The sequence below is a fragment of the Bufo bufo genome, chromosome 4 (genome assembly GCF_905171765.1).
Source record: "Bufo bufo chromosome 4, aBufBuf1.1, whole genome shotgun sequence".
Classification (NCBI taxonomy): Eukaryota; Metazoa; Chordata; class Amphibia; order Anura; family Bufonidae; genus Bufo; species Bufo bufo.
This window is the reverse complement of record NC_053392.1, coordinates 392,668,920-392,689,801: the sequence shown is the minus strand read 5'-3', so window position 1 is coordinate 392,689,801 and position 20,882 is coordinate 392,668,920. Positions and strand designations below refer to the sequence as shown.

At 41.8% G+C, this 20,882-nt stretch overlaps 1 protein-coding gene and 1 long non-coding RNA gene across 2 annotated transcripts in view; one reads left to right on the top strand and one right to left on the bottom strand.

Moving 5' to 3' along the window:
- Positions 1-19,823, top strand: part of PEX3 (peroxisomal biogenesis factor 3) — a 48,044-nt gene extending 28,221 nt beyond the window's left edge. The window contains exons 9-13 of the mRNA XM_040429248.1: positions 682-844; positions 4,113-4,183; positions 7,828-7,950; positions 8,382-8,478; positions 19,661-19,823. Of these exons, the coding sequence (XP_040285182.1) occupies positions 682-844; positions 4,113-4,183; positions 7,828-7,950; positions 8,382-8,478; positions 19,661-19,744 (538 nt within the window). The 3' untranslated portion in view covers positions 19,745-19,823. The remainder of the gene's footprint in view (positions 1-681; positions 845-4,112; positions 4,184-7,827; positions 7,951-8,381; positions 8,479-19,660) is intronic.
- On the bottom strand, positions 19,822-20,509 carry LOC120998558. The gene is made up of 2 exons (XR_005778430.1): positions 20,336-20,509; positions 19,822-20,258 (listed from the first exon to the last, which is right to left on the bottom strand). It is a non-coding gene; the product is annotated as an uncharacterized LOC120998558 (long non-coding RNA).
- Between the last annotated feature and the right edge of the window lie 373 nt (positions 20,510-20,882).

Sequence of the window (20,882 nt, the reverse complement as noted above, 5' to 3'; positions counted from 1 at the left end):
TATTGCCTATATTATGTTACTTAATACATTTTAAATAGAAAGTAATGACACTTTATATTATGCACCCTGTTTTTTTTTTTTTCTCTACTCCTGATCGTCTAACGACTTGCAGCAATGTAAAATTGTTGTATTATATGGGCAGGCTATGATAACCTTAACATATAAACATGGAGGGTTTTTATTAGTACAGTACTTTTTCTTTTAAAGGGTTGTCCGAGATAATTAAAAATCTAGGATAAAACCCTACAAAAGCATAAAATAAGATATACTAATCCCTTTCTCCAGCTTTGTTCTCTGCACCGCAGGTCCAGTCCTGCTGGCGCTGCTTGCCTTCGGTCCGCAGTGGCTACGAAGGTCTAAAGGTAAAGACAGTGCTTGGCTGCAGCAGTCGTGCCATATAACAGCATGCCCCCACTGCAGTTAGTTAACAAGCAAGCAAGACCAAACCAGTGCTGCATAGAATGGCGCTGGAAACAGGGGTATGTTTTTTTTATTTATTTTTGTTTGATGCTATGGTAGAGCTTGTCCGAGATTTTTAATTGTCTTGTTATAACCCCTAGAAGGATTTCTTTTTTTGTCCTTTGACAAGATTCAAACGTGTTTTTGGTTCATCTAAAATGATATGCAAATTGCATACTCTCCACAAAGGATAACACTTCTAATCCTGTATACTGTGATCAGTTTATCCCTAAAGAAGTCTCTTTCACTTACTGAGTTGGAGCAACATATTAAAGAAATCCGCAGATTGGTGGAAGAGTATAACAAGACGTCAGAGGAGTCACAGAGCAAGTCTCAGTTATGCTATTTTATGATGCCAGACGAAGAGAACCCACTGACCTCTCAGGTATCTACTCCACAGCACCAAGTTCATAGATTATAGTATGTTAAACGGCTGATAACAAAAGGTAAGTGCTGGGAAGAGCAGGGCAAACATACCTTTTGTGGAGCTTTTATCATCAGGAGTAGTAAGAATATGAATTTTCATTCTGCCAGATTCTGATCCTTAAAGTAGAACTCCCGGCAAAATGTTTATTCTCTGACTTGCTAGAAAGTGATGTCATGTGACCAACTCTCTGATCTCCAACTGACACAGGACCAGAAGTCAGTTATTTCTCTATTCATTCCTATGAGACGGAGAGTGAGGCTCCCATTGACTTCCTGTCCACACATAAGATGCTGTGTCAGTTGAGTCTGATCACATGACACATCTGAGAAGCATAAGGGAGGTGTAACTCACAGATGCTGGTAAGAAAATTACATTCACTACAGATTACATCATGTACCTTCCTAACAGGTCAGAGAATAAAAATTTTGCCGGGAGTTGTTCTTTAAGTGTCCAGGGTAGGCTTCATTAAGAGGTTCTCTCTGCTGTCTGCACTTAGCTGCTTCACAGCCCCTAACTCTGCTCTGAGCCACTTCTGTTGCATCCAACCCAGAGACCACTACAGCTGTCACTCAGAGCAGATAAGGGCTATGAAGCAGCTCAGTGTGGATAGCATGCCACAGTCCAGCTCCACCTCCAGGGCACTTAAGGAGCAGAACCTGGCAGAATAAAAGTTCATATTCACACTACTCCTGATTACAAAAGCTCCACAAAAGGTGTTTTGAGCGTCTTTCCTCTTTCCTAGTGCTGATACAAACTGCTGACAGACTGCCCGTAAGCTGCAGTAATATCTTATACAAACCTGCTTATTTAGTTATTAATCCCTTCTGACGCTGAATAAATGAACAAGCTGTACAGTCCCTTCAGCCTGTTATACATGTACACTTATGTTTTTAGTTCACCTAACAGACAGCCTCGCTGTGCTGCAGCTATTTAAAGGGGTTGTCCAAGTTATATTTATTGATGACCTATCCTCAGCACAAACTGACAGGAATTATGGTCTCCATGATCCTGACACAAACAGTCTTGTAAAAATGCAGAGTGAATAGGACAGAGCATGGCAAGAAGGCTCCTGCTTCATCCGGCTGTCTTACAGCCAGGAGTGTGAGGAGTTTGATAAGAAACATGGCTGACCTCCTGGGACATACAGAAGATTTATTTATATATTTCTCAATTTTAATTGTAGTATAAGACTATATATGCTCACGGGAAAGGAGGCGTTTAAGGGATTAAGATCTGGGATAATTATTATTTTTTGTGTATTTTAATGTCTTTGAAATGTCAGCAGAGTCTAGTGCAGGGGAATAAGTGTCAGACTCCTTATGTCACTTACATGAGTGCTTGGCATCACTCTAGCGCTGCATCCTGCAGGCGGGAGATCAGCACTGGGTCAATGAGAGATCTTATCTTTCTTTTCTTTTAAATAATAGCAGATCCCCAGCATACAAGATTAGATATCCATTTTAATGCAACATCGCTTGTTCTACAATTCTAGTATCAGTTCTTTACATCTTAGTATTATACAGGGAAAAACGTCTGTGGTCTTTATAAATGCCAAATATTTTTTGGAAGAAGAGAAAGAAATGTGAGAACAGTTGAACAGGTTGCTGAGTTTTATGACATCTTGTCTAGACGTGAATACCTTCTTCAACGGTCGTGATTTTCAATGTGACTTTTCTGGAATTCACAGACAGGGGTGTCTAAGGTTTTCTAATAATTTGTCATAATGGAGGGGTACACCGCCCAGTAACAAGACAGCATGACCTTGTCTGGAGCTACAGCTTCTCTGCGTCCAATTTTTTTTTTTTTTTCGTTTTTTTTTTTTAGTATTACCATGTCAAGTAAATTTTATTGTATTTTGTAGTTCTTTGCCAGACATTTTCTTTCTTCCCTTGGTTCTGCTGTAAAATTCTTATTTTAGTAATTAGCCATAAGGTACAGCTAACAGAATATGGATATTACCATAAGTCCTCCATGTGCTTTTTGTTCCTTTTCATTCCTGCCTTGAGTTATCGGTTGCAGTAACGGATATTCTGTAGAGCTTCTGTTCTTCTTCTATATTGACAGGAGAATACTTATTATCCCCAACCGAGAATGACTGGTTCAGCTGACCGTTTGATGTGTATAAGAAGCTCCTGACAGATTATGTCTGGGGAGGGAAAGATCAGGCAAAATTACGATTTTTGCCTGATCCTTTTGTTCTCCCGGGAAATAAACCACCACCAGAAGTGTCTGGCAGCAGCTTTTTCCCTTCTTCCTAAAAAATACACCTTCATTTTTGGCCAAGCTGAACTTGTATGAGGGAGTTGGTAGAGATAGCTGTTAACCGTTTGTTTGTGTATGGCTGCCATACTTTATAGACATTAGGCCTCTTGGTATATAGTCTGGCCTTTATTACGTGCACTAAGAAAATGAAGTCAAGATTGTCCCAGGCAGGTTAGATTATCAGGATATTAATATTTCTATAGTGTGATGATATCCATCCAAGTCTCATATACATCTCTACAGATGTAGCAGAGTTAACACACATGCTTTGAGATCTGTTATCTAAACTAAATGCGTTAAGCAAACGCCTTCAATTGCTTTTCAATGGCTTTTGTTTCAAGATAACGCAATGAGTTAAGAAATTCAAGTTAAGAGTTTGTGTGTTAACCCTGCTACATCTGTAAATAGACCTTTAACACATTACATACCAATAGCAACATCAAGGATCTTGGCCTTTGGTCTGACCAGTATGCATTGGTATACCCTTGTGTGTGGTATGGAATAGCATAAGATATGCTATTTCTTTTACAGGGGGAGTCTATGAGTGACATATTCCACTGCACAGTGGGATACGTCACAGTCTGCCCTTAAAGGTATAGTTCTGATCCTCCAGATGAAGGCTTCATGAATATCACCTTTAATTTGGCATTGGTTGACTTGTTACCATTAATTCCTGTGTTTAGTAGGTTTGAATCCTAGCAGACAAGCAAGGTCTATTTTTGGGAAGTACTATAACAGATAGGCAAGATTAGCAACTGTCACTCAGAGGCTATGACTACTATGGAAATCTTATGTACCAAATTATTGTAAATCAGTGTCCATCCTTCAGCCAACAGTGAGGTCAACAATAATGTATTGGCCCAAAACGAAAGACACAGATGCAGATTTATACAGCAGAAATGTTCTTCTCCAGTTGCTGAGAATGCTTCCAGCTGCGGTAAAAATAAATATTTGATTTTACCAGGCATGTGGGCTAACAGAGAAGGACGTCACCACCATCCGTCTCCTGAATGAAACCAGAGATATGTTGGAGAGGTAAAGTACAAGAATGTGCACAATTTTCTAGCAGTTGTAGCTGGTACTGATTTGTTTTAGTGCAGTAGTCTCCAACCTGTGGCTCTCCAGCTATTGCAAAACTACAACTTCTAGCATGCGTTTTGCAACATCTGAAGAGCCAAAGGTTGGAGTTCAGTGCTCTAGAGTGATGTGGACAATACTTATTACCGTATTTTTTCGGCCCATAAGACGCACCTTTTCCCCAAAAAAATGGGGGGGGGAAATGCCCCTGCGTCTTATGGGGCGAATGCTGAAATTTTTACATCGCAGGCTGCGATGTATGAGCGAGCGGGGAGGGGCTTGGAGGAGGAGCTGGGGGCCGGCAATTTCTCATTCAATTAAGTGATTAAACATGCCCCCCACTTTTAATATTACCGTACACCCTAACAGCTTCTGTAGAATGCAGGCAGGCAGGACTGGCTGGCGGCAGCATAACTCCCTGATGTCACGTGCCTGCACCGCCTACTTTATGAATGAAGCAGGCACGTGACGTCAGTGAGTGACGCGCCTGCCTGCGTTGTACAGAAGCTGTTAGGGTGTACGGTAATATTAGGAGTGAGGGGGCATGTTTAATCACTTTTAATTGAATGAGACATTTTATATTTGTATACTGCAGCACTGGAGCGGTGGGGGGGGGGGGAGAATCTGTGGATGACAGTTTTATGGGGGACATCTGTGGATGGCACATATATAACAGTGCCATCCACAGATCCCCCATAACAGTGCCATCCACAGATCCCCCATAACAGTGCCATTCACAGATCCCCCATTAGTTCCAAACCCACCAAAAGCACCCATTTTGGTTAAAAATTATTTTTTTCTTATTTTCCTCCCCAAAAACCTAGGTGCGTCTTATGGGCCGGTGTGTCTTATAGGGCGAAAAATATGGTATATCGTATTCCCAGGTGATTCAGCAGCTTAGCTTCTGTCATGGACACAATGGGAATGAGAGACATTTTGACGTCCTACTCTTTGGCATTACTCTATAGTGGGCATCACTGAATCTTTGGATTTGATTTAGCAAAAAATTACTGTTGGCCAGTCGTGTCGTTTGGAGGTTATAAATGGAGTGTTTCAATTTTTAGCGGTTGTCTCATCTGAAAATACCCCTTTCACCCCTGAACAAACAGCCATGGATAGCCATTGCAAAGATGGCTTGAATTTGCCAGAACGAAAGCCGTTTGAACAGAACTGCTTAGAGGTGGTCCTGAGCACACAGGCTCTGTGCACCTAGTGTTAGTGTCTTCCATCTGAGGTATACACTGACGACGTAAAGGTCTGGTGGCTGACTGCGTGGATAGACAGATAGATGAGAGAGATGGGAGGGATAGATAGTACTCATGGCCAGTTTTAGAGAATATCTGAGGGAAGCAGTGAGGCAGCGCAGTGAGTGATGCACGTCTTTGCTATTCAGTACTGCGCTGAACAGTGAAGATGGGCAGCTCACGTCCAAAAGACAACTTCAGGGTCAGTTTTTACATTAAAAAATCTGAAATTGATAAAGTATATATATAAAAAAAAAATGTTTATTATCAATTGCCCTACACATTAAGAAAAAAAAATTGTTATTTGCTTTAAATTATTCACCCCTCCTAAACCACATCTCCACCTCTCTTAAAAACCTCGACTTACTAATTTTATCTTGGTTTGGCAGGAAAAACATTCTCATGTCCCTAGTTTTACCCAAACTGACTTATCTAATTCAGGTTCTTCCTATCCCTATCTTTTCTGCATACTACGCTTCTCTTCGATCATTATTTAGCTCCTTCATTTGGAATGGGAAAAAGGCCCGTCTCTCATATAAAACTCTAAACAGACCCAAGTCCCTTGGAGGAATTGCTCTCCCAGACCGGAACTATACGGAAAGGCAGTCCTACTAGCAAGAGTTGTGGACTGGTTGAGAGTCCCATCCCACAAATCTTGGATCCAGATAGAACAGACACTAATCAAATCATCCTTTAAAGCTCTTCTGTTAGGACACAAATGCTTCCCTCCCTTCCCTCCAGATGTAACTCCAATGATTAGGGCCACTTACAACGCATGGAAATGGTTTCAATCTACCCACCTTCATGTCCCATTCCCTTCACCACTCCTTCGAGTTGGTGATATCCTTCGAACTGCTCCTAAAGTTTTACAAGATAGTCTACCCACCCACTTAAAAAATTCCGCTATTAGCGTGAGGGACTTGCTCACTGACAACACCTCTCTTTCATTAAATAAATTAAGGGAAAGCCTGGATATTCCCTCCTCTTGCACGCTTAATAACCCAATATACTTTATTAAAACATACTTATCCCTACATATTTCTTGGGGGGACCTATTAAGACCATTAACATGGTTTGAGAGCTTGATAGACAGCTCACGAACTCCCAAAAGGGTCATCTCACAACTATACAACAGATTTAGATCCCATACTTCAAATGTTTTACCCTCTTTCATTGGTCTATGGGAGAGAGACCTAAAGCATTCTTTTACAGCTAAAGAAATTGCCATTATTCTACATTCCCCACATAAATCGTCTAGGTGTGTCCGTATCCAAGAGAACGGATACAAGATCATGACCAGATGGTACAAAACGCCGGATATAGTCTCTAGATACTCACTATCTGGATGTGATAGATGCTGGAGATGTTTATCTGATAGAGGATCCTTTATGCATGTATGGTGGGAATGCCCTAAGCTCTTTGGGTGGTGGGAGAAAATATTTCATAAAGCCAATCACATTTGTGGAACAGACCTAGTCCCTTCCCCTGAAATTGCACTCCTGAACGTTTTCCCATCTGGATATAAGATCTCTAATCTAGAGCTTTTTAAACACTTGATAGCAGCAGCCAGATTTCTCATACCGAGACTTTGGCTTTCCACAGAAACCCCTTCTATTGAACAGTGGCTCTTAAAAGTGGACCAAATCCACAGATTCGAAGAAATCTCGTCCTGGGAATTGAGAAATTATCAAAATTTCATGAGAGTGTGGAAGGATTGGAGGACGTTCAGGAATCTAAACGAATTACCCCAAATCCCCCATCAGGTTTAAGGTCTTTTTTCCGACAGATTTGAAGTCCTAAACTATCAATTCTAAGGTTTCCCAGATCTGAGTGAGTTATATACCCTCAATTATCAAAAGCAATTCGCCCTATGCACCCATGCCAATCCATTCAGATATACTATAACATCTGGATCTACTTATAAGGTTATACTCGACAAGATAAAAAACTGGTGATAATGTTACACCTTATATATGCCATCGCATACATTGTGACGTTATTGTTCTTTTCTTTGTTTCTATAATTGGGAGGTTGCATCCTCCATTTGTACTGTACCACTGATTTCAATAAAGAATTAAAAAAAAAAAAGAAAAAAAAATTGTTACATTTTAAAGAATTTATCCCACAAAGGACTGTCTGTTTATTGGATTGATGGAGACAGACAAGTGCTCAGCTGTTTCCTTTGGCCCCATGAACACCTAATGAATCAGCAGTTTACATGTAGGACCACTGCTCCATTCAAACTCCTCCTCACTATGGTTGTGCAGTGAAGAGAATGGGGCTTGCAGCCCTCATTTTATAGATTTTTCAGTAAATATTCTATCATTTGTGTTTATTTTCTATGATTTATATTTTCAGTAAAGACTTCGGCACAGTGTTGAATTCATGTCTGAATCGAGGTTTCGGAAGGCTTCTCGACAGCATTGCAGAGTTCTTTCGACCAGATGAACAAGTATTAAATCAGACCAGCTCATTGAACAGGTCAATTATTTATTTTTTTCTTGACCCTTGCATTACTTAAAAAACCTAAAGTACTTTGTGTACCACCTACATTCTTCATAAACGATATGAAGCATTTTCATCATGCCCCTTTATGTAAAACTGTTGTACAAAAGTATACTAGTTTACAAACTGCAATAAATAATGGAAATCTAATTAGAACACTAAACTGAACAAAGAATCTGAAGCTGGTATCTGTGAAACTAAATGTTGCAGACTGTTGAACATACTGAATTTCAAAAATCATTGATCATTAAGGATTCAGATTGACTCTCGTTCCAATATTTTGCGTTTATTATTCATGTTTAAGCTTGCACTAATTCTCTACTTAACACTGGTAAAACATATTACACAGAATATTATTTCAATATATACTATCAAAATGTAATTTATTTATGTATTTATTTATACAGCCTTTCCAGCATTAGTCTTCCACTGGCCAAAATTATCCCTATAGTTAATGGACAGATCCACTCCATATGTAGTGAAATGCCCAGCCATTTTGTCCAGGTAAGTAATATAATTTCGTAGTACTGTTCATAGTATGAAGGCAGTCCTGCGTTAGCAGCAAAAAGTTATTTAAAGCGGTTCTCCGGGAATTAAGAAATTTAAAATACTTAAATATGATTTTATTATACATATATTCTCAAATACATTTCATTAGTTATAATGGCTCGTTTTGTCTAGGGAGCAATCATCGGGAGAAATAAAAAAGTAGCTGTCCTTTTAGTCCCAGATCCCACGGCATCTGAGTAGTTAAATATATGCGATCAACGTTCTCGTCGATCACATAAATTAGTCCCAGGTGCATGCTGTTTAAAACAGCAGGCACCCAGCAGCTATGAGCGGGCACCATTTTTAACCCCTTAGGGACTTTTTAACCCCTTAGGGACCTATTTCACCTTAAGGACTTGGCCATTTTTTGCAAATCTGACCAGTGTCACTTTAAGTGCTGATAACTTTAAAACGCTTTGACTTATCTAGGCCATCCTGAGATAGTTTTTTCGTCACATATTGTACTTCATGACACTAGTAAAATTAATTTTAAAAAATTCATTTTTATTTATAAGAAAATACCGAATTTACCCAAAATTTTAAAGAAATTGCAAATTTCCAAGTTTCAATTTCTCTACTTCTGTAATACATAGTAATACCTCCAAAAATAGTTATTACTTTACATTCCGCATATGTCTACTTCATGTTTAGATCATTTTGGGAATGATATTTTATTTTTGGGGGATGTTACAAGTCTTAGAAGTTTAGAAGCAAATCTTGAAATTTTTCAAACATTTTCAAAAACCCAATTTTTAGGGACCAGTTCAGGTCTGAAGTCACTTTGCGAGGCTTACATAATAGAAACCACCCAAAAATGACCCCATTCTAAAACTACACCCCTCAAGGTATTCAAAACTGATTTTACTAACTTTAACCCTTTAGGTGTTCCACAAGAATTAATGGAAAATAGAGATACAATTTCAAAATTTCACTTTTTTGGCAGGTTTTCCATTTTAATAATTTTTTTCCAGTTACAAAGCAAGGGTTAACAGCCAAATCAAACTCAATATTTATGGCCCTGATTCTGTAGTTTACAGAAACACCCCATATGTGGTCGTAAACCGCTGTACGGGCACACTGCAGGGCGCAGAACGAAAGGAATGCCATACGGTTTTTGGAAGGCAGATTTTGCTGGACTATTTTTTTTTGACACCATGTCCCATTTGAAGCCCCCCCCCCGATGCACCCCTAGTGTAGAAACTCCAAAAAAGTGGCCCCATTTTAGAAACTACGGGATAGGGTGGCAGTATTGTTGGTACTAGTTTAGGGTACATATGATTTTTGGTTGCTCTATATTACACTTTTTGTGAGGCAAGATAACAAGAAATAGCTGTTTTGGCACCTTTTTTATTTACAACATTCATCTGACAGGTTAGATCATGTGATATTTTTATAGACCAGGTTGTCACGGATGCGGCGATACCTAATATGTATACTTTTTCCCTTTCATCCTCCATGACGGCATACCATGAGAGAGATGACCCGCCTCCGACCAGGTAGGGACAGGAAGTATAAATTTGACTCTCCTCCGGCTCCCTCTCAGTGTCTTCCTGTCCCTCCAGGTAGGAGATAGGGTTTTCTCTTATGGTCGCCGACCATGAAGAAAGAAGAGGATACCATGTGAGGAGGCAGCAGAGTCCGAACCCTAGTTGGGAACGGGCTCTGAAGACCTGTCTCTTACCTGCTGCTAGCGCGGGCAGACAGGTCCACGTGGGGCCGGACACTCAGGGAGTCCCTCCGGTCTGGTGCAAAAACTCCACAATGCAATCCGGCATGGCCGGCGCTCACAGTGTCGTCACCGGAAGTGGACGCGCTCCATGCGTTCCACGAAGCGTTCCACAGGTACTTCCGGTATGGGGCCTGAGAGCACTTCCGGGGCGGATCGCATGCCGCCGGCGGCGGGAGATTCAAAAAATCGCGCAGGATTATGGTGGAGGTCGTCCTCTGATCTGAGGTCTTAAGGTAAAACTATTTAAGGGGGAACAGTAAGCTTGCCTGTTACCCTGAAATATGCTGGATCCAGGTGAAATGATGGAGACCACTCAGGGATCCGTATCTGTGAGTAATACCACCAGGACAAGGGTTAAGACAGTATATTCTGTTATTTACCCTTATATGTTCTCTTTCCTTCTGTGTGTATGCAGAGTGAGAAAGGGAGTGATCTGAAAGCAAAATCTAGTCAGAGGGCAAAAAAGTGCAGTATCTGTTCTGTTAAACTTTCAGATTCCTCTACTAGGAAAGTTTGTAAAAAGTGCACTGATAATATTTCTAAGGATTTAGTTCCGTCCTTAAAGGAAGAACTTAAAAACACGATTAGGGAAGAAATCAGGGCTGCTATGTCAGATACCTCATTAATCCCTTCCTGCTCCAAACAGGCGCAGGAACCAGCGACAAAAACGTCGGATTCTGAATTAGAAGAAGATTCAGAATCAGGTGAACTCTGGTCCGAAGATTCTGATTCTGAATTTAAAAACTATCTCTTTTCATCAGAGGATACCAGAGAGTTAATTAAAGCAGTGAGGAACACTATGGATCTTTTTGAGGAAAAGGTCCGCAGATCAGTCCATGACGAGATGTTCAGCGGATTTGAGCAGAGGTCTAACTGGGGTTTTCCTGTACATAAAAATATGCACGATCTCATTAAAAGGGAATGGAAATCCCCGGATAGAAATTGTTCATTCCTAAGACAATAAGGCGACGGCTCCCTTTTTCTAGTGAGGATGAGGCCCTTTTAACAACTTGTCCTAAGATAGACGTTTCCCTATCTAAATTAGTGAAAGGGTCAAACGCCTTACCATTTGAGGATATGGGGTCATTAAGAGACCCCATGGATAAAAAGATGGATCAAACCCTCAAAAAAACATGGGAAGCTTGCGCGGGCCTGTTTAAGCCAAACTTAGCTGCAGCATCAGTATCCAGATCACTGAGGAAATGGCTCACGCAGTTAGAATCCTTGCTGAAAAGCGGAAATTCATATGACAGTCTAAAAGATTCCTTTCCGCTCTTAATTAAAGCTGTGGATTTCCTATCGGACTCCACTGCGGAATCAGTCAGGATAGCTGCAAAAGCATCTGGGTTAGCGGTCGTGGCAAGAAGGTCCCTCTGGTTAAAGTCTTGGTCAGGAGAGGTCAGTTCAAAACTAAAGTTGTGTACCTTACCTTTTCATGGTAATTTGTTGTTTGGGGAAGATTTAGAATCCATCCTAGAAAAGGCTTCCGACTCTAAGAAAACCTTTCCTAGGGACTCCGGGAAAAGGAAATTTCCCTTTCGGAGGGTTAAAAAAGGGACCCCCTTCCAAGCAAAGAAAACGAATAGGGATTCGAGCTGGTCAAGGGGAAGAAACCAGAAGAATAGAGGATACTTGTTCTCTACAAAGAATACGGAACCGTCAAAGCAATGACGCCAGTGCTCAGGTAGGAGGAAGATTAAGTTTGTTTCGAGACTATTGGGGAAAAATTACAACAAACCCTTGGGTCTTAAATATAATATCAGAAGGCTGCAAAATAGTTTTCCGTCTTCCTCCTCCCTCAAATATTTTCAGGGTAACTCCAATCCAAAAAACAGCCGTTCTTCAAACAAATATGGAAGAAGGGATTCGGAAGCTACTGGCTCAGAAAGCCATAATTCCGGTTCCACCCTCTCAAAAAGGTCAGGGATATTATTCAACCGTTTTTCTAGTAAAAAAAAACGGACGGCAAATATCGGTTAATAATAAACCTAAAAAACTTGAACAAGTTTATACAATACAACAAATTCAAAATGGAAACAATAAGATCAACCGTGAATCTGCTAAAAAAAGGGAGACTACTTGGCCTCCATAGACTTAAGAGACGCATACTACCATATTCCGGTATGCAAACAGTCTCAAAAATTCCTGCGAATAGCGGTCTATTTGGGAAAAGATCTGCTCCACTTTCAGTTCCAGGTATTACCCTTTGGGATAACCTCGGCCCCAAGGGTCTTCACAAAGGTGATGCTGGAGCTGGTGGCCCACTTGAGAAGGAGAAACATCCTGATTGTTCCCTATCTAGACAATCTACTGATAGTAGGCGAAACAAGGCAGTCACTGGAGAAAAATCTCTTAGTAACCTGCCAGACGCTGTATCTAGCGGGATGGCTAATAAACTGGGAACAATCAAAGCTGGTCCCGTCCCAGGAAATAATTTTCTTGGGCCTCTCCCTGGACACCACTCGTCAGAGGACGTCACTTACAGAGCAGAAAGTTTCGGGACTGGTAGAAAAAGTCTCAAGGTTCCAAGGTCGTCCATCTTGTTCGATAAGAGAGGCTATGAGACTGCTAGGGACTCTAACCTCTTGCATTCCTGCGGTAAAGTGGGCGCAGTTCCACTCTCGAACCCTGCAACACTGGGTATTAACCTGCTGGGACAGAAACCAGAGTTCATTGGACCAAACAGTTCTGATTCCCTTTTGCAGTAAACCAATCTCTTCTGTGGTGGAGGCAAGTAGATCACCTATGCCAGGGAATTCCTTGGAATTTGGAAGAACAGGTGTTTGTCACAACAGATGCAAGTCCTTAGGGGTGGGGAGCGCATTACTCTCATCACTATTTCCAAGGGGCCTGGGCAGACCACCAAAAGACTTTGTGAAACCAAAAGGAATTGATGGCAGTTTGGGAGACTATAAAGGTGGCGAGTCAATATATAGGAGGAAAAAACGTCCAAATAAGATCAGACAACACAACAGTGGTGGCATATTTAAACCATCAAGGTGGAACAAGGAGCCAATGTCTGAGCCAAATAGCAGAAAAGATTTTTTCCTGGGCAGAAGGAAATATAAGATCCCTGTCAGTAGTCCATTTAAAAGGAAGCTTAAACATAAAAGCAGACTTCCTAAGCAGGGTCAAAATATATCAAACAGAATGGAGTTTGAAGAGACAAGTTTTTCACCAAATAACCCAAAAATGGGGGGTTCCCCAGATAGACCTCTTTGCGTCAGCCACAAACGCAAAGGTAGGTCGTTTCCTTTCCCTCAATCCAAGAGACGGAAGCGAAGGGATAGATGCCTTTTCAATAAAATGGAATTTCCATCTAGCTTACGCCTTCCCCCCCCCTCTGCAACTAATTTCTCGGGTGATAAAAAAGATAAGGCAAGACAGGGCTCACGTTATTCTGATAGCCCCCTTATGGCCCAAGAAATCATGGTTCCCACTATTAAAGATCATGTCCATCCAAAGTCCATGGATCCTGCCTTGGGATCAGGATTTGTTGTCGCAGGGACCAGTTCACCACCCCCAGGTGGAAAGGCTGCATTTAGCAGCCTGGAACCTGAAAGGTTGATTTTAAAAGCTAGAGGCCTGTCAGATCCCGTCATTAATACTATGTCGGCTAGCAGAACGGAGACAACCTCAAGAATCTATAATAAAGTATGGAGAACCTTTAATACCTGGTGTATAAAAGAGAAGGTATCCCCTGAAAAATTTTCAGTCCTTTCAGTTCTAGGTTTTTTACAATCTGGGCTGGAGAAAGGTCTTCGTCCCAATGCACTAAGGGTTCACGTATCAGCTCTTAGCGCAGTTTTTGATGAAAAAATCACCAATCATGCTTAGGTTATCAGATTCCTTAAAGGGGCAGACAGACTGAGACCATCATTGAAAGCCATGACTCCCCCCTGGGATCTTAATGTAGTTTTATCAGGCTTAATAGAAAGTCCCTTTGAACCCTTATCATCCGTCTCTATAAAATATATAACACTAAAAACCCTGTTCTTAGTAGCAATTACGTCAGCCCGCAGGGTTAGTGAAATCCAGGCCCTGAAGATTAATGAGCCTTTCTGTGTCATTTCTTCAGATAGAATTACATTTAAATTGGATAACTCCTTCCTTCCCAAAGTTGTGTCTAATTTCCACAGGCAAGAAGAAATATTGGTTCCCTCGTTTTGTGACAACCCGAAAACAAAAGGAGAGGAAAGGTTTCATAAATTGGACGTACGCAGAGCAGTTCTAATCTATTTAGAAGCCACGAAGGCCTTCAGAAAGACGGACTCCTTATTTGTTCAGTTTCTTGGCATAAATAAAGGGCAGAGAGCGACAAAAAATACTGTTTCCAGATGGATTAAAACGGCGATTTCAGAATCATATAAAGCACTAAAAAAATCGCCTCCTGAAGCCTTTACAGCACATTCTACAAGATCAGTTTCTGCCTCCTGGGCAGAAAGGGCTAACGCTTCTCTAGAGCAGATCTGTAGGGCGGCCACTTGGTCTAGCCCTAATACGTTTATCAAACATTACAGAGTCCATGTTAAAGGGACACTGACAGGCCCAATTAGCATATTTAGGCATATATATGTCAGTACAGGTCTTATAAAGTGTATTAGAATCATCTAAGTATCCCCCCTGTCCACCTTATAAATACCGAAATATAAAGTTTTATAACCTGCTTGTCCGGTCACTAATCTGCCCAAGAGGCGGCGTTTAATCTCAAAATGCGCCCAGCCAGCCGCTCCCAACTACTGTTCTGAAGCCCCGCCCAACTCATCAATATTCACTTCGCTGGGCGGCGGCTACAACTCTCCCGACTCAAGTGCCCGGCGCATGCGCATAAAGCAGGGGCTGCAGCGCTCTGTATGCAGGCGCGATGCGACCCCGGCCGGGCGCATGCGCTGAAGATTGGACGGAGGCCCAGAGGATCGAATGGGCTGTGCGCAGAATCTTTAGTCGGGAGAGTTGTAGCCGCCGGCCAGCGAAGTGAATATTGATGAGCTGGGCGAGGCTTCAGAACGGCAGTTGGGAGCGGCTGGCTGGGCGCATTTTGAGATGAAACGCCGCCCCTTGGGCAGATTGGTGACCGGACAAGCAGGTTATAAAACTTTATATTTCGGTATTTATAAGGTGGACAGGGGGGATACTTAGATGATTCAAATACACTTTATAAGACCTGTACTGACATATATATGCCTAAATATGCTAATTGGGCCTGTCAGTGTCCCTTTAAGGCAGGTCAAGATCTAGCCTTTGGGAGGAAAGTTCTTCAAGCTATAATCCCCCCCTAGTTGTTTAATATGTTATATCTCATGGTATGCCGTCATGGAGGATGAAAGGGAAAAACCAAATTACGTACCGGTAATTCCCTTTTCATGAATCCTCCATGACGGCATAGGGGTTTCCCACCCGAAAAAAAAAAATATATGTGTATATATATATATATATGTATGTGTGTGTGTGTGTATATATATATATATATATATATATATATATATATATTATATATACACATACATTCATAAGAATACGATAGTTCTACACATAGGTGATGGTGTGTGTGATGGTGTGCAAAAGATAAATAAAGGTATAAATGAAAAGATTCGAAAGAACACTCTCTAGGCTGTCGATCCAGAAAGACACTGAGGAGGAGCCGGAGGAGAGTCAAATTTATACTTCCTGTCCCTACCTGGTCGGAGGCGGGTCATCTCTCTCTTGGTATGCCGTCATGGAGGATTCATGAAAAGGGAATTACCGGTACGTACTTTGGTTTTTTAATTTAAGTTTTACACAATAATATCATTTTTGAAACAAAAAAAATCATGTTTTAGTGTTTCCATAGTCTGAGAGCCATAATTTTTTCAGTTTTTGTGCGATTACCTTGGGTAGGGTATGATTTTTGCGGGATGAGATGACTGTTTTATTGGCACTATTTTGGGGTGCGTGTGACTTTTTGATCGCTTGCTATTACACTTTTTGTGATGTAAGGTGACAAAAAATGGTTTATTTAGCACAGTTTTTATTTTACATTTTTTACGGTGTTCATCTGAGGGGTTAGGTCATGTGATATGTTTATGGAGCCGGTCGATACGGACGCGGCGATACCTAATATGTATACTTCTTTTTTTTTTTTTTTTTTTTTCTATTTTTTACAAAAAAAAAATTATTTGGGGAAAATTAATTTTTGGGGGGGAAAACCATTTTTTTTTCAACTTTCTTTTTTTTTTTCACTTTATTTTTTCAACTTTTTATTTCACTTTTTTTTTTGTCCCACTTTGGGACTTGAACTTTTGGGGGTCTAATCCTTTACAATGCATTCCAATACTTCTGTATTGGAATGCATTGGCTGTATGAGTAATACTGTGTGTATTACTCATACAGCTTCCGGCCTGTGAGATCCAGGGGGCTGGATCTCACAGGCTCGTCACCGGAAGGCAGCGCGATGCGTTCCTTAGACATCACGCTGCCTTCCATGCCATCGGGTCCCCCCTACAGCCGCATATAATAAGATTTCAGCGGGCATCCTGTTCCTATTAACCCCCGCTGCGCCGCAATGTACTTTTAAAGTTAGGACGTACTTAAGGACTCGGCAAACATGGCCTTCCGGTACGTCCTTAAGGGGTTAAATGCCCGACCGTCAATGTAAATTTACATTGGGTAAGTCGGGAAGGGGTTATCGAATTCTCAGCTGTCAACCCTTTAAATAATGCAGAATTTCCTTTTAAAGGGCTTCTGTCACCCCACTAAACTCTTTTTTTTTTTTTTTGGTTACTTATAATCCCTATACTGCGATTTATGCATACATACTGTAATTAATCATTTTGGTTCAGCAGATTCTGTTAAAAACGTACTTTTAAAATATGCAAATTACCTTGCTACCAGCAAGTAGGGCGGCATCCTCCTATCCTAAAGACGCCCCCTCCGCATGTTGATTGACAGGGCCAGCGGACGGGATCGCCCTCTGGCTGGTCCTGTCTGCTATCAAGATCTCGCGCCTGCGCCGTAACGGTATTCAGTCGGCGCAGGCGCATTGAGGAAGGAGCGGCCGAGCGAGACAAGGTACGGCGCAGGCGCCAGATTTTGAATGCAAACAGGGCCAGCAGAGAAAGATCCCGTTCGCTGGCCCTGTCAATCAACATGCGGAGGGGGCGTCTTTAGGATAGGAGGATGCGGCTGCTACCAGCAAGTAGCCGCCCTACTTGCTGGTAGCAAGATAATTTGCATATTTTAAAAGTACGTTTTTAACAGAATCTGCTGAACCAAAAGGATTAATTACAGTATGTATGCATAAATCGCAGTATAGGGATTATAAGTAACCAAAAAAAAAAAAAGCTTAGTGGGGTGAGAGAAGCCCTTTAACCCCTTAGAGACTGATCTGTCTTCATAATCAACTTTTTTTTTTTTTTCCCCCTCACATTCAAAGAGCCATAACTGTTTAACCCCTTAAGGACCTCCGCCATATATGTACGGCGGAAGTCCGGTCCCTAAACATGGCGCCCACTCGCACGTGCAGCAGGCGCCGTAGCCGCCGGGTTTCTGCTATTTTAAATAGCAGAGATCCACGGCACATGTATGCGATCAGCCATAAGACTGATCACATACATTTTACCCTTCAGATACCGTGGTGAAATGTGACCACGGCATTTTCGCAGTCCGGAAGCGGAAGTCACACGCTTCCGCTCCGGTAACAGTGTTCCCTGACTGGGAGAAGCCTGGGTGTAGGCTGACGTCATCGGCACAGGCGCACTGAGGAAGGAGCGGGCAAGCGAGCGTCCTTCTCTCAGAGTGCCTGCACCGAATGAGGACTGATACGGCGCAGGCGCGGGATTTTATGGCCAGAGAGAAGAGGAGAGCGCTCGCTGGCCCTGTCGATCAAGTGGAGGAGGGGGCGTGTTTATAGTCCTAGGATGCGGCGGCTACCAGCAAGTAACCGCCAAACTTGCTGGTAGTGAAGTAATTTGCATATCATAAAAGTACAATTTTTACTGAAATGACAGCACAGAGACAGGTAACAGTGATATATATGGACTCATCTGACATTAGCAAATAGCTAATGTCCGATAATGAAAATTGCTAAATGGGGGGTGACAGTAGCCCTTTAAATTTAAGGCCTCTTTACACGGGCCAATGCACAGGCAATTATCAGGAATAAACTCCATGTTCTGAACGTCAGCGGAGGTGAGAGCTGCATTTACATGTAGCGATCATCTATGTATGGGGATGAGTATTCACTACTGCACTCGCTCGTCCCCATACAGATGAATTGTTTCTGGGCAGAGGATTTCTGTTATCTGCTGCTCAGAAGCGATGGTTTTGTTGCTGCATCAACAATGCTTTTACCTAACGAACAAACGAGTTCATCGGGTGATCAGCATCATAATTACATGGGTGTTTGTTCCTTTTACAAGTTCAATGTTTTGATCACATCGTACATCTGTTTTTTGGAGGCAGGATGAATAAAACACAGCGATAAATGTCATTATAATTTTATTCTGTCTCTACTATAAAAACAGTTTTTAGTTTTTTTGTTTGTTTTTTATTTCACCCTCGACAGTTGCTTGTTTTTTGTGTGGAACAAGACATTTTGTGAGACAAGACAGTTTTTATTGGTACCATTTTTGGGTACATACACCTTTTTGATTGCATGTGTAATAAATACTGTGCTAATTTTATAGATTGGGTAGTTACGAATGCAGCAATATCAATTTTATGTGTACCACAAGTGAAGGTGAATATGCCGTTATTCACAGCCCACTCTAAGCCGAGTATGCATATTGGGTGGGGGTGAGGGGGGTTCTTAGCTGAACAAGTATTAGCCAGCCTTAGTCCACTTAGAGGAGATATATTAAAGAGGACCACTGGTCCTGACATTACCATATAAGTACCTGGCAGTGTAGGGCATATTGATGACATGTGATATCGCTGCTCTGTTCTCCCCGTTCTGGTTTCTCGTCTGGTATGTAAATTCATACCATCGGTACAGGGAGGAGGAGACGGCTATGTTTCTCAGGGGGCGTCTTATTCTAAAAAGTTCACCTTCTCCCTGGTTGCGACGCTCTCCGCTGCGATTGGCTAGCTCTACAGCCAGGGAGAAAGAAACACTGCCTTCTCCTCCTCTCTGTATCAATGGTATAGATTTACATTAAGAGTGGAAAACCAGAACAGGGGGAACGGAGCAGCCCATAGGAGAAAAAAAAAAGCAATATCGCCTCTAGTCAATATGCCCTAGACTACCAGATATTTAGATGGTAAATGTCAGGACCGGTAAATTATGATAAATTCTTATGGCATGTTGATAAGGTCTACAATATCATAACCCATAAATTTATCATCAGTGTTGCAAGATTATTATTTTTTTTTTTTTTTAAAGCTGAAATTTGTTTTAAAGTCTCTTTTGTCTGTATAATCATTATTCCATAGGATCTCCTACTCATGGAACAAGTTAAGGACTTTGCTGCCAATGTGTATGAAGCTTTTAGCACGCCCCAGCAGCTTGAGAAGTAATGGTCCATCGCACTCCTGAGAACCCAGCAGCACATCAATGTTTACAGGCTATGTATGACATTCCTTTTTAATTAAAGAAAAGTATGTGTGTCCTTGCCGACCTGAGGAATGGATGTCTGGTGTCAATGCTGTACTGTGAAGACGTGACTAGGAAACGGTTCATATTCAATGACTACGATATCTTCACCAGGATCTCATCCACCAAATAGGAGACCTTCAAATCTATCTTCAATAGTATATGAATTCTATTTATTATTTTTCATTTATTTTTTTTTTGTTCAAAAGTTGCATTAACTTTATACCCCACACCAAATGAATGTGGCATGAATCGCTTATGTGCAGTCATAAAAGGCCTTACTAACCCTTTGTCATAACTACCATATTGCTCTATTGCAACCAATTTTAAAGGGGTTGTTCAGTGTCCAATACTGATGACCTATCCCAGGGATGGGCAAACTGCAGCTCTCCAGCTGTTGCAAAACTACAAATCCCAGAATGCCCAGTCTGCCTAGAGCTATCAGCCTACAGCAGGGCATGATGGGATTTGTAGTTTTACAACAGCTGTAAAGCCGCAGTTTGCCTATCCCTGACCTATCCCATCAACATGGGAAACCGAACAAACACTTTAAGATTTTAGGGAAAACCAATAATAGGACAAAATACTATTTTATGAATGACTAATAAGCTGTGGCCAGCATATTTGTCAAAAATGTTTTTTTTTGGATCATATCCCTTTCACTAGTAGAGAGAGAACAGGACTACTGACCTTAAAGGGGTTATCCCATCTTAGACAATGGGGGCATATCGCTAGGATATGCCCCCATTGTCTGATAGGTGCGGGTCCCAGAGGTGGGACCCGCACCTACAAGGAGAACGGAGCGGAGAAAGTGGAGGAGAGCGCACTGCGCATGCGCAGCCGCCCTCCATTCATTTCTATGGACCTGCCGAAAATAGCCCCATAGAAATGAATGGGAGCGAGGCCGCTCATGCGCGGTGTGCTCCTATTCACTTCAATGGGAGAGGCGGGGAGCTGTGCCTGGTGGTGGACGGATCCTGGGAAACCCAGGGTCCTCCAGCCACAACTCTCCCCGGCTCCGTTCTCGTTTGTAGGTGCGGGTCCCAGAGGTGGGACCCGCAC